Here is a 13,898-nt window from a genome sequence, read left to right as displayed (position 1 = left end):
AGGGCAGTGAGGAGTGTTGGTGTCTTGGTAAATCACCAAATTTTGTTCTTTTGACTTTATTTTTATTACTGGTGCCAAACATATAAAACCATATGAGGGTTGTTGAGTAAAAATAAGCTTTAAGAAGAATTCTTTTTTTAAAGATCAGACTTGCCATCCTTCCCCAAAGGAGGGATTTAGGAGTGTCTGCCAGAAAAGGAAAATACCAAAAGGAAGCTAAGTAGTTAAGTATATATGTTTTGGGGTTAATAAGACTAATTAAACTTTCAGTTTATATAATTTAATGTTTAATCACTTGAAATGGATAGAAGAACCTGGTCCTTCTGATTGGGAAACTCATTAACTTTTAGATGTTAATACTTCAGCTTTATATGTACAAGTTTATTACTTTAAACCTAACGATAAATTTGTTAATAGATTGATTCTGTTTACTTGTGTTGATTTTTTTCTAGGAATTAGCTCTCCGTAGCCAGTTACCAACACTGGAGCAGGATGGTGGGACTCAAAATCCAGTATCTTCTCCTGGGATGTCTCAGGAATTGAGAACAATGACGACCAATAGCTCAGATCCCTTTCTTAACAGGTTGGTAAGAGTTGCTACTGGCCAACATCTGAAAAAGATCATAGTTTTAAGGTGATTCTCCTTAGTACTTGTAATAAGCTGTTTGAACATCTTTGTGGGCCAAAAACCATAGCTGTAAATGAATCTCTCCATAAATGGCTAGTACAGTAAAACTTGAGGATTGAAAGCTGGCTCATGTGAGAGGAAATGAGTTGTTGAGACTTGTAGAGGGGATACTTATTCACAGTCATGTGTTTGCTTGTGCCTATACTGTTGAAAAACAGTTACTTGCAGAATCATGAAGGAACATGTGAATGCCTTTCTATAAAAGCAAATGAACTGCATCTTAAAGCTACTTAGGGCTGCATCGTAAGGATCATTAGAAGGCATTTTCCACGTAAGTGTTCAGCCTGAGAGGTTTCACTGCAGGAGCGCTGTAAGGCCTCATGTTCTTAAGGGCTGTAGGTCAAGGAGATAAAAAGGAAGGTTGTGCCTCTTTCAAATAATGTATTAATATTAAAGAGTATTGAAAGTAACATAGTTTAAGGATGATTTTTAGTGAGTTACCACAAATCTTGGGTTTCAGGCATATTGCAAAGATGTTATTATATGTAGGGCTATGTTGAAAACTGCAAGCGGAGACGGAACATATTCTTTGCCTAGAAGGCCGTTTAAAATTAAGATTTGACTACAATTCTTTCTTCTAGATTGTCAAATATTTATGGAGTTTCAGCTTTTTAAAATAAGGAACAAATGCTTTCTGGTCTTTGCTTTTGTTTTTTTTTTAACCAATTTTAAACAGTGTACTTTTTAAAACATTTAGAGGTATTTTTGTTTAAGAAGGCTATAATGCTACCCTTTCCATTCTCACCAACTGAATTGAAAACATCCTGATCCTAAGAAAAACAAAATACCTTGTCATACCAAAATATTTAGTACAATAGAATTTTCTGTCATTTGCTCTGTCTTAAGGTTAGTGCTGGTGCCCTAATTGGTAAGTTTGCTTTCAAAGGCCATCTAAAATGTATTTAAGTTTGTATTTACTCTTCTGACATATGCAGTTTAAAGTTCTGCCAAAAATTGAGTGTATTTATATAAGACTGTAGTTCTAAGCTTAAACTGAGGTTAATTAGGAAAGGTCATAGCCACAGAACTTTCTTTTCCACAAAGGAAATTTCAGATCAATATAATTGCAGTACCCATCTTATTGAAGGCCTGTATTGATCCAGGGATAAAATTAGACCATTTGGAAAAAAATGGATAGACTGCATATCCTCCTGATAGTCATTTGTGCAGATTCTTTCTTAAAACTTTTGATAAGAGCTGAGCTACAGTTTAAAATTCTATTTTCTGGTAAAGATCACAGGGTGGAACATTACCAGTGTTGTTAGTCTCAGGGCAAAACCCCATGTCTACTCTCTGTAGTACCCCCAGTTTCTAAAACACACATCTGACTATAACATTTTTCTTTTCAGAAACTCTTGATGGTTTCCCCACTGCCCATTATTCGATTTATACATATTCCTTAAGCTCTAAACACTTGTTCCCCTAACTTGCCATGGAGTTGACTCTTAGTAGTGGTGGAACATCCCCTCATCTCCCTTTTACTCTGAGCTCTTTCAAGGCCAGCTCCCACGTCCCCTTCCATGAAACCTTTCCCCTGTACTTTTCAAGCTTACTCCTCTTTGTTCTGAAAGCACTTTGCTCACGTAGCCCTTGTATATGATTCATTAATGGGTTTGTTCACCTCCCTCCCTGAAGTTGTGAGCCTCTCAGAAAGCATCAGTTGTAGATTTTTGTTGTCGTTAACCTCTGTATCCTCAGACTAGTCTAATCCCTATCGCGTAGTAGCAGATGCTCAGTGAATGTTTATTGAAGGGAGGTGGGGGGCTGCAGGGAGCAGTTCCTAATCAGGGAAATGGCCTTGTGAACTCTGTCCTCAGGAGTGCCCATGTGCTTCCCCTGAGGCTTGGAAAGAACTCTGAACAACTGTGTAAATTCAGCTATTCTGTAACAGAGTCTTGAGTGTCTCGATATGTGCTCCGTGCTTAGCAGTGGGAATAGAGTGATGACTAGGACCAGGCCCTTGTCCCAGATCAAGACAGGCAAAATAAAAACAAACCACATCCTGAGACCTTCTCCAAAGTAGCTGCATTGTATACAAATGGTCTCAGAGGCAAATGTGTGTTTTCTTGGATCTGTGTGAGGCTTTTGAATCTTGCCAAAATCTGACAGAAGCATTAAACTAGTGGTTGCAATATACAGAGTGAAGGGGAGGGAGAACAAGGCAAGTGCATTGAGTAAGTTAGGAAAGAAATTTAGGGGGCTGAGCTTTCGACCTTGAGCAACTGTTAAAGCTTGTTCTTAAAGCTTAGTTATTTTTTGTTTAACTTTTGTGTAAGCTAAACAGCTGTTTAAGTGTCCAAGCTGTGGGGAAAGTTAGAGTTTGCACTGTACTCAGAGACCATTAAGAACAATTGCCTTTATTTCACACTTTGCCATAAGATTTTCTAGAATTAGTAGAGCCCCCAGTTTTACAGGCGATGCCACCTGGTGTCTGCGTGCTACTAGGTTAGGAGAGTGTCGTATTTATGAAAGTAATAGTCTAAGGATATTTACCATACTTGTATGTAAATCTGTGATACTTTTCATGTAGCCTAAAGTAAAAATCTGTCTTGGCTCATATTTTTCTGTTTTTCTCAAGGTATGTGCCTTGTAGTTTTTTTGTTTTTTGTTTTTAATCTTTCCTTCAACTGGAACTCTCAGGACTCCTATCTCATGCTAAGGTGTTTGTTTGTGGCTCCCCGCCTTTCCCAAACAGAAACAAGGAGATCAAGCTAGGGAGTTCAGTTCTTATCGGCAGTGACTCATCTGTTTTGGCCCAGTCCAAAAAGAAATTCTGGTTCTTTATTTTGGTTTGATTTTTCTGGCTTAAACTCTCTGCATGAGAGCTAGGAATTTAGCATGAATCTAGTGCAGACCTGTCTCACCACCCACCTGGAGGTTGTGTTTTGACCTATGCCTGTGACCACTGCCACTTGGGGAATTGAGACCTTGTAACAAATGAGCCATGTGGAGCCCCTAGATTCAAATGATACTAGAGAATATCTACACAGAGAATTTTCTGTCACCTAGGAAAACTGGAAATATCTTTCTTTTCCCTTATTGCCACCAAGCCCAGAACCTTAGGAGAAGTTTTGGCCCCCTAAAGTTGCCAGTTTCGATTAGGATTAACTTGTCTGTTTCACCTCATAGCAAAAGAGCTTTGTATGGGCCCTGAAGGAGGGTGCTTGTTTCAGATGCTGCAGGGCAAGAATTTTCACTAATCCTCTTTGAGAATCATGTTGGTACTCAGCAGGTGTTTATATTTTTACCTTGAAATCATTTCTTAAATTTTTTGTGTTGGTCTTTAACTCTCATTCTTTGTAGTGGCACCTATCACTCTCGAGATGAGAGCACAGACAGCGGACTAAGCATGAGCAGCTACAGTGTCCCTCGGACCCCAGACGACTTCTTGAACAGTGTTGATGAAATGGATACAGGTTGGTATTCTTTATTCCTCTTGGTAATCTAGCTTTCAGTCAGAAATAGTCATTGTATTACCAGGTCTAATTAAACTATTGTGAGCAAAGATTATTCAGAAGAAAACCAATTAAGATCCTGTAAACTTCAATTCAAATTGAGTTTGCTTTGTGGGTTTTTTTTGTTGGTTTTTTTGGCATCTTGTAATTTAAGTCTTTTCCCAGTTTTTAAATGTCATGAATATCTCAGCTCTATTTGACATGACTTATTTTATATTTTAGTATTTAATTGAGTTAATTGACAAAGCAGTTGAGGACCCTATTAGAAGTCTCTGTTATATGGATTTGTATTCTTTTTTCTGTTTTTTTTAATAAATTTTTTGTTTGTTTGTTTTTTTGGCTACGTTGGATCTGTGTTGCTGCTCGCGGGCTTTCTCTAGTTGCAGCGAGCGGGGGCTACTCTTCATTGCAGTGCACAGGCTTCTCATTGTGGTGGCTTCTCTTGTTGCGGAACACGGGCTTCAGTAGTTGTTGCTCGCAGGCTCTAGAGCGCAGGCTCAGTAGTTGTGGTGCACGGGCTTAGTTGCTGCACGGCATGTGGGATCTTCCCGAACCAGGGCTCGAACCCGTGTCCCCTGCATTGTCAGGCGGATTCTTAACCACTGTGCCACCAGGGAAGCCCCTGGATTTGTGTTCTTAATTTTGGAGAAGATCTCTATATGTGATTCATATGTCTCTATATGTGATTCATTGTCTGCTTCCCTCTTTTTTGTGAGGGTCTTTGGTCCAATTTAGGTGGTATGGGACTCAGGAAGCCAGGTAGGAAAGGCTAGGTGGTGGGGCTTACCTACTTTATTATTAGAATAGTTGCAGGGATCTTGCAGAAGCTAAGAAATACCTGCCTCACAGGGGTAATTATAGAACCCTTTTTCCTGTAGCTTACCCGGTGACCCTGGACTTGGCAGCTATCAGAGGGCACGAATTGGCGGGGAAATGAAGCAGTTCTCCGGCTAGCTAGTTCTTTAGCTGGCAGCTTCTAAAAGTGTTTGGCAAGTCTTCTGTACCTGTGCTCATCCAGCTCATGGCTTTGATGCTTCTGGGAATCCACAGCTCTCTTCATCTAAATCTTAAATCATCCACAGGAGTCACTTCAGACCCATCTCATTCATAACACCTTTCCTGACTCCTCTGTCCCCCCATTTCTCTCTTCTCTCTAAACCTTTTTAACACTTAATGGTTTATATTAGTTTTTCTGAAAGCGTGTTCCATTGAAGTGTTAAGGAATGTTAACATTGTCATGGGCAAAAAGGTTTCTTGGCAAGGTAAGTTTGGGAAACCTAGAAGCAAAACTAGGAAGACTTATCTATCCAGGGACTTTTTGGGAGGCTTGTTTTTACTGTTGTGAATATGAGTCTGCCAAGGGTGGAATAGAGTTTCGTGCAGTTCTTTTATTCTGTTCCCCAGTGTGTACTTCAGAGAAAGACAGGTCTATACCATTCATTTTTATATTTTATCTTATTATGGTGGTGCATACCTGGAAGAGAGTCAAGTAGTGATGCTGTTATGTCATACTTGTTCTTTCTCTCTTGCTGTATATAATTTTTCAAGTAATTTTTTTTCAGGACCCCCTTCACTGCTCAGCACATAGTAGTAAGCAATCAAGCTTGTTCAATATCTGAACAATTTTGAAGCAAAAGGAAACTTGCGTTGTTACTTTGCTATCTGTGGGTTGTTTGACCTTAAGTAAACTGTGGGCCAGTGGAGGAGGTCGGTCAGGAATGCGTTTCTTTCCCTGTGCATTTATGTATACTCACATGATACGGCTCTGATGTTAGCTTTTCAGAAAGGACCTATTCTCTTTCTCTCTTCCTGTTCCATCTAGGTGACACTATCAACCAAAGCACCCTACCCTCACAGCAGAACCGTTTCCCAGACTATCTTGAAGCCATTCCTGGGACAAATGTGGACCTTGGAACACTGGAAGGAGATGGAATGAACATAGAAGGAGAGGAGTTGATGCCAAGCCTACAAGAAGCTTTGAGTTCTGACATCCTTAATGACATGGAGTCTGTTTTGGCCGCCACCAAGCTAGATAAAGAAAGCTTTCTTACATGGTTATAGAGCCCTCAGGTAGACTGAATTCTAAATCTGTGAAGGATCTAAGGAGATATACCTGAAATTTCCAAATAAGCCAGTTGTGATCTTCTGGCTAATACAGAAAAAGATGAACAAACGTCCAGCAAGATTCTTTCATCCACTATTTTGCTCTTCCTTGTCCATTGCTGCTGTTAATATATTGCTGACCTCTTCCATATTTGGCTCTAAAGAATCAAAAAAAACTTTTTTTGTTTCTTTTGCTATTATAACTACTGTTTGTTTTGGGGGCTGGGGGAAGTGAGCCTGTTTGGATGATGGATGCCATTCCTTTTGCCCAGTTAGACGTTCACCAATCATTTTAACTAAATACTCAGACTTGGAAGTCAAATGCTTCACGTCACAGCATTTAGTTTGTTCAAGCAATTGTTTCTTCAGCTGCCTTTGGCCAGTGGAAAAACATGACTTACTGGTCTGACAAGCCAAAAATGTTGTATCTGATATTAAGTACTTACGCTGATTTGAAGAGATAGCTGAAACCAAGGCTGAAGACTGTTTTACTTTCAGTGGGTTTTTTTTCCTCCTAGTGCTATCATTAGTCACATAGTGACCTTGATTTTATTTTAGGAGCTTATAAGGCTTGAGATAATTTCCATAGAAATATATTAATTATTGCCACATACTCTAGTATAGGTTTTGGTGGGTTTTATTGTGGTTTGTTGTTGTTGTTGGTTTCTTTTTTGTTTGTTTTTTGTCTTGTTTGGGGTTTTAGTGTTTTGGGGGTTTTTTTTGTTTTTTCTTTTTTCTTTTTTTGTTGTTGTTGTTGTTTCTCAGAACTTAGGCAAATTACCATTATAGTGAATCTGTTTATACTTGTAGCTTGGGACAGTTATTGTAGTTCCTTTGGTAAATCTACATGTCCTGGTTTTTTTTACCATCTTATTTAAATCTTGGTAATCTGCTCTCTCTATATATACCCACACACACACTTATAATGTTTATGATAGTGTGATAGCAGAATGTATCTCTTTTTTTTTTTAAGTTTTCCCTACTTTCCAATTTATTTTAAAATGGTAGCTTTGAATGTATGCATTTAGAATACATGACTAGTAGTTTATGTTTCACAGGTAGTTTAAATCTGGTTGGGGCAGTCTGCAGATGTTGGTGGTAGTTTAGTGTTCTAGAAAGGGCTGTTATTATGGGTAGTGTCTAGAGGAGTCCTGTATGCCCTCTGGGCACACAATGGATATTATCTGATGAATTTGAAAGAAGCAAACAAGAAATGGCTTTATTATCCCCTGGTTAGTCCCTCAGACTAATTTTAAGTCTTGATGGGAAATCACTGAGTTAGGTTCATAGTGTACATGACAGAAGTAAGCTTTATATAGTGGTTTACCTTCCATTAGCTTTGAAAGTTTACCTTTGCCTTAGTTTTGGAAGTAAACTCTAGTACTTTAGTTCTCTTTTGTAATGAACACATTAAGGACTACATTGAAATATTGCCTACAAAATCATTCTTCTAAGACTTGCTTCTGCTTCTGTATGCTGAGAATTGACCCTGGATAGTATATAGAATACTGTAAGGTCATAAGTTAGCCGGTAAAGCGATCAGATTAATGTATATTGGTAGTTGAATTTAGCAAAGAAATAGAGATAATCATGATTATACTTTTATTTTTACTGGAAGAGATATAACTAGAGTATGTGTCTACAGGAGTAATAATGTTTTCCAAAGAGTATTTTTAAAGGAACAAAATGAGCATGAATCAAACCTTCAGTATAAGCTATGAAGTAATACTTGGTTGTGAATTATAGTGGTATCAGCTAGCACCTCTATGATTAAGGGTCTTTCAGTGTTTCTAGAGTAAGCCCTTATTTTCAAGGGTTTATAAGACATAAAATCTCTTTTCCTGGCTAAAACTGCTATGAAAAGCCTCAGCTTAGGAAGACAAGTGGTTTTTTTTTTTCTTTCTGATTACAGAATCTAAGCATTTTGACCCTTCAATTTAGAGGAGTGCAAAAGTTGGAAGTAAGAAGTTTTATATTAAGTAATTTCAGTGCTCAAAATGCAATCACTGTGTTGTATATAATGATTCATAGGTCGATCATTCGTAATAATTGACTCTAAGGCTATTATTAAGAAAACAGAAGAAAGATTAAATCTTGAATTAAGTCTGGGGGGAAATGGCCACTGTGCAGATGTATTGATTTTTTTAGAGGAATAATGAAATTCTGCCTAGAATGCATAATTGAGTTTATGGATGGATGATACAGCATGTTGGCTTTTTTATGTGCAGAAGATCAAAGCTACTTGGAAGGAGTGCTTACAATTTGCCATTAAGCCACAAATTAAGATCGCATTTTATATATCAGCAGAGTAGCTTTAGATTAGGGGAGAGGGTGGGAAGGTGGGAGGGGAGTTGTGAAGACTTAGTGGGACCTTGATAGAGAACTTTATAAGCTTCTTTTTCTTCAATAAAGATTTGTCTTGCATCTTGCTGTCATTAAAGTCAGTTGTTCCTAAAATTTTAATCACTTAAGTACACCCACAAAACAAAAATATGGAGTTCTTCATTTCCTCTCACCTTTAATTTACCCAGTTATACCTCAGTGTTGAAGCAGCACCGTGGTACCTAACAGACATGGTGCTTTGATCTTATCGTACCCTCTGTACTCACCTGAAGGAGACCTAAGCCTTTCTCTTTCTGAGTTTGAATCACAGCCTTGATGTGCTCTTCCTTGTTTTATGTCCTTATTCCTAATGTAACGTGTTTAACTGCTTCTTGGTTGTATTGGGTGGCATTGGGATAAGATTTTAACTGGGTATTCTTGAATTACTTTTACAATAAACCAATTTTATAATCTTTAAATTTATCAGCTTTTTACAGTCGTGTTCTTTTTAGTTAGTGCTTCTTAGATCTACTTATGGTTGATGGAGCACATTGATTTGGAGTTTCAGATTTTCCAGAGCACTATTTGTTATAATTACTATTTTCTAAATATAGTGCCTTTTTAAAAAAAGGATAAAAAGAATATAAGGAAGTGACTTTTATACAAACGATGTTGCTGTTTTAAGTATTCATACTAAATAGATGCATTCTATATGGAACCTTGGCAGAAACACTGAAAAACTATTTAATTGTGTAATTCATACCAATCAGTGTTGAAATTCAAACAGTGCAAAAGTGGGAGGCAATATCAAATGATTTACAATTTCAGAGCTTCTGCACATCTGAGAAGGAATGCTCAGATCAATTTTATCTTCCATAAGCACGGTTTTTAAAGAGTTGTGGGTGTGCCTATCTTAACAGTTGTTTTCTGTATCTTGAAAAAGTATTCTCCACATTTTAAATGTTTTATATTAGAGAATTCTTTAATGCACACTTGTCAAATATATATATATAGTACCAATGTTACCTTTTTATTTTTTGTTTTAGATGTTAAGCGCATGCTCATATGTTAGGTACTTACATAAATTGTTACATTATTTTTTCTTATGTAATACCTTTTTGTTTATATGGTTCAAATATATTCTTTCTTTAAACTGTTCTTTGTTGTTTTTAACGATTAATATATTTAAAACTTTTTTGGCTTCTTAATGGTCTTCCAATAGAACAAGTACTAGTAATAAAAGGTGATTGCAGTGGTAACCGGTAGACAGATTAAACTTAAGGTTGGTTTGGCATTTGGAACTTTTGTAGTATGGATATAATTCTTTGAACTTTATGTTCTGTACTCTTCCTGTAGACCATCCTCATCAATAATAGTGTGTAAGCTGAATTGTATCAGCTTCATTCTTAAATGATTTTACTTCATGTAACAGCACAGAAGAAACTGCTGTTTCCTTCAAAATAGCCTTTGGTTTTATTTCTCCAAAATATTCTCTTAATGATCTCCAAAATATAATACTTATATTAGTGAAAATTATTAGTTATTATTTTATAAATAAAAACACACACAAACTTAAATGGTAGGTCCTAAACTTTGAATAAGAGGTAGATTTGATTGTCTTTGAAAAGGGTTTACTTCTGTGTTTGTGTATATAATATCTTCAATTATTGACACATCATTTTTGGTGAGGCAAATCTGAAAACAGTGTTTTATTATGTATAATTTCTTTATGGTAGTAGAACACTAATTTTGTGGAGCTTGAAATTTATCGTTCCCCTTGTGCAAAATGTAGTGGTTATAGATTTTAGCTCAAAACCATATGTTGTACCTATAGACATTGCACCTCTTACTAGGGAGTTGCTCTAAGAGGTGGTGTTCTTTATGTTGGATGACTTGAAGTCATTCTGGAGCCTGTGAACCAGAATCGTACAACCTTTTAGGTAACTGATTTAGTCAGTCTGAGTCAGTAAAATACTCAGGAGAAATAGCCTCTAGAGAGAACAAGGACTGGTAATAAAAGGAAACATTGGTGATAACTGCAGGGGGTGGTCAGCAGACCAGTGAGTTACATTTAATCTCCCTTGATTTCCATCTTGTCAGCTAAGGTTGTAAAAGAAGGTCAGCCCCAAGGGCCCCCATCACATTTTCTTACCTCCTGTAATGGCAACTAGACCATCCCTGGTCCTGGCAACTGTCAATTATATTGAAAATCTGGCTTTATTTGGTATTTATGGGTAAATTCACATACTGCTTTCCCCTGGGCTTCAGGGTTGCATGTGCACTGGTGCTTCTGGAATCAACCATGTCTTTGGCAGGGTGTCTCCATGTTGGTCCCTATCCTGCTTTAAACTGTTGGCATTTAATTGCTTTATTTAAGTAATCCTGAAAAACTTGATAAACAATCTTCTTCAATTAAAAATTTACTGAACTAGATATCAGATGAGAATTCTGTGACATTTAGTACTACAGTTTTTTCAAATCAAACATGGAATATTTTTTGCCATATTTGGATACAAAAAGCTCTGATATAAGTAAAATTAATATTTTTCTAACCATAAACATAGCCTTAAACTGGCAAACTTATACTACCACGAATGAAAACAGTTGCAGAATCAAGACACTAGCAAAACAAGATGATATTGAAAAGATACTCTGCATTTTTTAATGTCATATTTTAACCAAAAACAAAACTCCTTAACTAGGTGACTTGACATCTAAGCTGTGAGGACCCTGTTAGAAGTTCAAAAAAAAATGAAACAAAACTGGATCTGTGTGTGTGCTATTGGGAGATAATCTGAGCAGAGTCTACTTCTGTAAAATTCCTAAACAGCTAACCTGGCACTTGGAATTTTTTTTTTTTTAAGTGAAACTATTAAATACTAGAGTTACTGTAACTTTGTGAAGTTGATACTGGTTTATATGCAAAGTAAATGAATGGACAGTGCTTAATTCTTACTAAAGGAAACCTCTCTAAGAAACAACAAAAGAAAAAAATAGCATCTAAATCAGGAAGATGTCCTGTTACTTAACGTGACTTTTAAGGTTGTTAAATTATTTCTTAGGGTTAGGACACAACTTTACCCGTATTTCCTTATGTCTCAAGTATATTTTATGTTGAGACTATAGTTCCTATGACCTTCACAGAGTCCCTATAAAGTAGTCTATGAGTTAAACATCACCTTTTGAGTATAATTTTCATTGTAAGATATTATTAGAAATCACATCTCTGTTCCATTTAAGGATGTTTTTATTAGTTACAAATCAAGTTCTTATGTATAGTGGATTTACACAGGATTAAAATGATGCTCTGTGTAGCCAGTTAGAAGAGAAATTCATTTTCTCAAAGCTGTGGATTAAGTGGCAGAATCTGAGGAAAAAGCACTGCTGCATTTCAGTAGTATCTCCATGAGCTACCGAAGCCAATGTAGTGATAAATGGACTAGGAAACTGGGCTGAAGATCATTTCTCCTTAAGTGAGCTTTGTAGCAACTTATATTTAAGCACCACTTTCTACCAATTAAGAGGTAAGCGTATCTATAGCCAGGGTTCAACAGAGGCATCTCGTTGGCTCAGTGATGAAGATCTGAATGATGATCAGAATATCACAGCTGTATGAGATTCCAATCACTGGGGTGCCCATGAATCAGGACCTTAGATTTTATGAAAGATACAAAGAATCATATTCATGAACTGCCAGCCCACTGAGTAGCTTGAAGTCACACTGTGCAAAGCTACATGTGCAGTATCTTCTGAAGGAGGCCATCTGCTGAAGTGTTTTCTCTGGACACCAACAAGTCTCTTGAGCCCTATAATATAACCTCAACAAGACTGGCCAGAGTAGAATGGACTTGAGATTTAGTTGTCTTTTACAATCCAAACCTTACACAGCATGAGCCCATGTACTGTCCAATCGAAAAACAGCTGATGCCTCATGGGACATGCGTATGTTAAACAGCTCCGAACTCCCCTTTGAGGGTACATCTTTGATCTGGAATGGAGTGGAAAGCCCTGGCTACATCTGGAGTGTTGTTTAGGAAATTTAACATTGATTTGAACTAAAAATTAACTATTGACCGAATCCCGATCAGTCTTCCAAAATCGTCAAAGTTCTCAAGGCCTGAACATTTCCAACAGTTTCATCGTTGTACCATGCTAAATATGGCAAATTTCAAAAGCAGGTTCTTCCCCATCAAGCTGACATCTCACTGTCATCACTTAACTGTGGGGCTTGAAGACTCTGAAACTTTTGCTATCAGGGGTAAAGTGAAAATACTATAATTTACACAGCCTCTGACACTGGTTATAAGGACCCAAACAAAATGTTATAGGGATAACTGGTAAACTATTGACATTCTTTAAAAGCAGTGTTGTTTTTCAACATGAATACGATCTTTCTCATCATCTTGTTTACAGACTTATGTTGTTATTGGATAATTCAAAATGGTCCTTCAAACTTAAGTCAGTCTACTCAGGGTACTTGCATAGGTACATGAACCTCTGCCTGCTCTCGTTAGTATACACAGCAAGTAACCTATTCCTTCCCATTTTTATGTAAGTATGCTGTTTGTTTTCAACAATAATGAAGAATATTCTATAATAATTATCAAAACACTTGTACATGTTACCTTATTTGATCACGCCAAGTCCTATAAGATATGTTATAGGTATTATTACTGCTATTCCTAACTAAATGCCTCAAACCTAGGTCCAAATCCCACACTATGTGAAGTGACTGGTAGAAGTTGAGGGCATAGCCCATAACTGGGAAACTTGTGTGTACAGGCTAACCATACTCATGGGGCCTCTTCCCTATCCCTTGCCCCACTGCAGACGGGACTGTGCCTTCCACACAGAGGTAATCCTAGAAAGACTGCCACAACAATGACAGTGCTCTAATAAGCTATTAAGTCTTCTGTCCATTTTTAAGAATCATGTATACATAGATTCAGCAAACACACTACCAGGTAATATTCTAGTCTTGAGTAGTAAATGGTATGGTAACTTCCTCAAGTTGCTCACAAAATAGATAAGACTGCTAAGTGCTGAAGAGTAGTTCACACAATGTACCATGAGAGTATGGTCTAGGGAAAGATTACTTCCTCCTGGGACTACGCTCTTATGGTAGACACAAATCCCTGCCGTCGTGGAGTTTACCACACTCCATGGCCAGGACCAGATGATAATAGTATGTATTGAGTGCTCACTATAGGCCAAGCACTTTCCATGTATTCACTCATTTAATGCTGGCAACAACCCAGTGAGGTAGGTCCTATCCTAGTTCTGCAGATAAGAAAACTGGCATAGAGTTCACACACCTTTGAGTAGTGGAT

General features: G+C 37.3%; 1 protein-coding gene across 13 annotated transcripts in view; it reads left to right on the top strand.

The window, feature by feature from the left end:
* Nucleotides 1-9,721, top strand: part of YAP1 (Yes1 associated transcriptional regulator) — a 115,398-nt gene extending 105,677 nt beyond the window's left edge. For 12 of the 13 annotated variants that reach the window (XM_059930523.1, XM_059930524.1, XM_059930525.1 and 9 more), the window contains 3 exons: nucleotides 453-583; nucleotides 3,992-4,104; nucleotides 5,966-9,721. In XM_059930523.1, coding sequence (XP_059786506.1) covers nucleotides 453-583; nucleotides 3,992-4,104; nucleotides 5,966-6,204 — 483 coding nt within the window. In that variant the 3' untranslated portion in view covers nucleotides 6,205-9,721. Of the gene's footprint in view, nucleotides 1-452; nucleotides 584-3,991; nucleotides 4,105-5,021; nucleotides 5,343-5,965 lie in introns of those variants that run through there. The other variant, XM_059930528.1, reaches the window with a different exon arrangement.
* Nucleotides 9,722-13,898: the final 4,177 nt, after the last annotated feature.

The sequence above is a fragment of the Balaenoptera ricei genome, chromosome 8 (assembly GCF_028023285.1).
Source record: "Balaenoptera ricei isolate mBalRic1 chromosome 8, mBalRic1.hap2, whole genome shotgun sequence".
Taxonomy (NCBI): domain Eukaryota; kingdom Metazoa; phylum Chordata; class Mammalia; order Artiodactyla; family Balaenopteridae; genus Balaenoptera; species Balaenoptera ricei.
The sequence above is the reverse complement of the archived record's forward strand: the minus strand, read 5'-3'. Positions and strand labels throughout refer to the sequence as shown.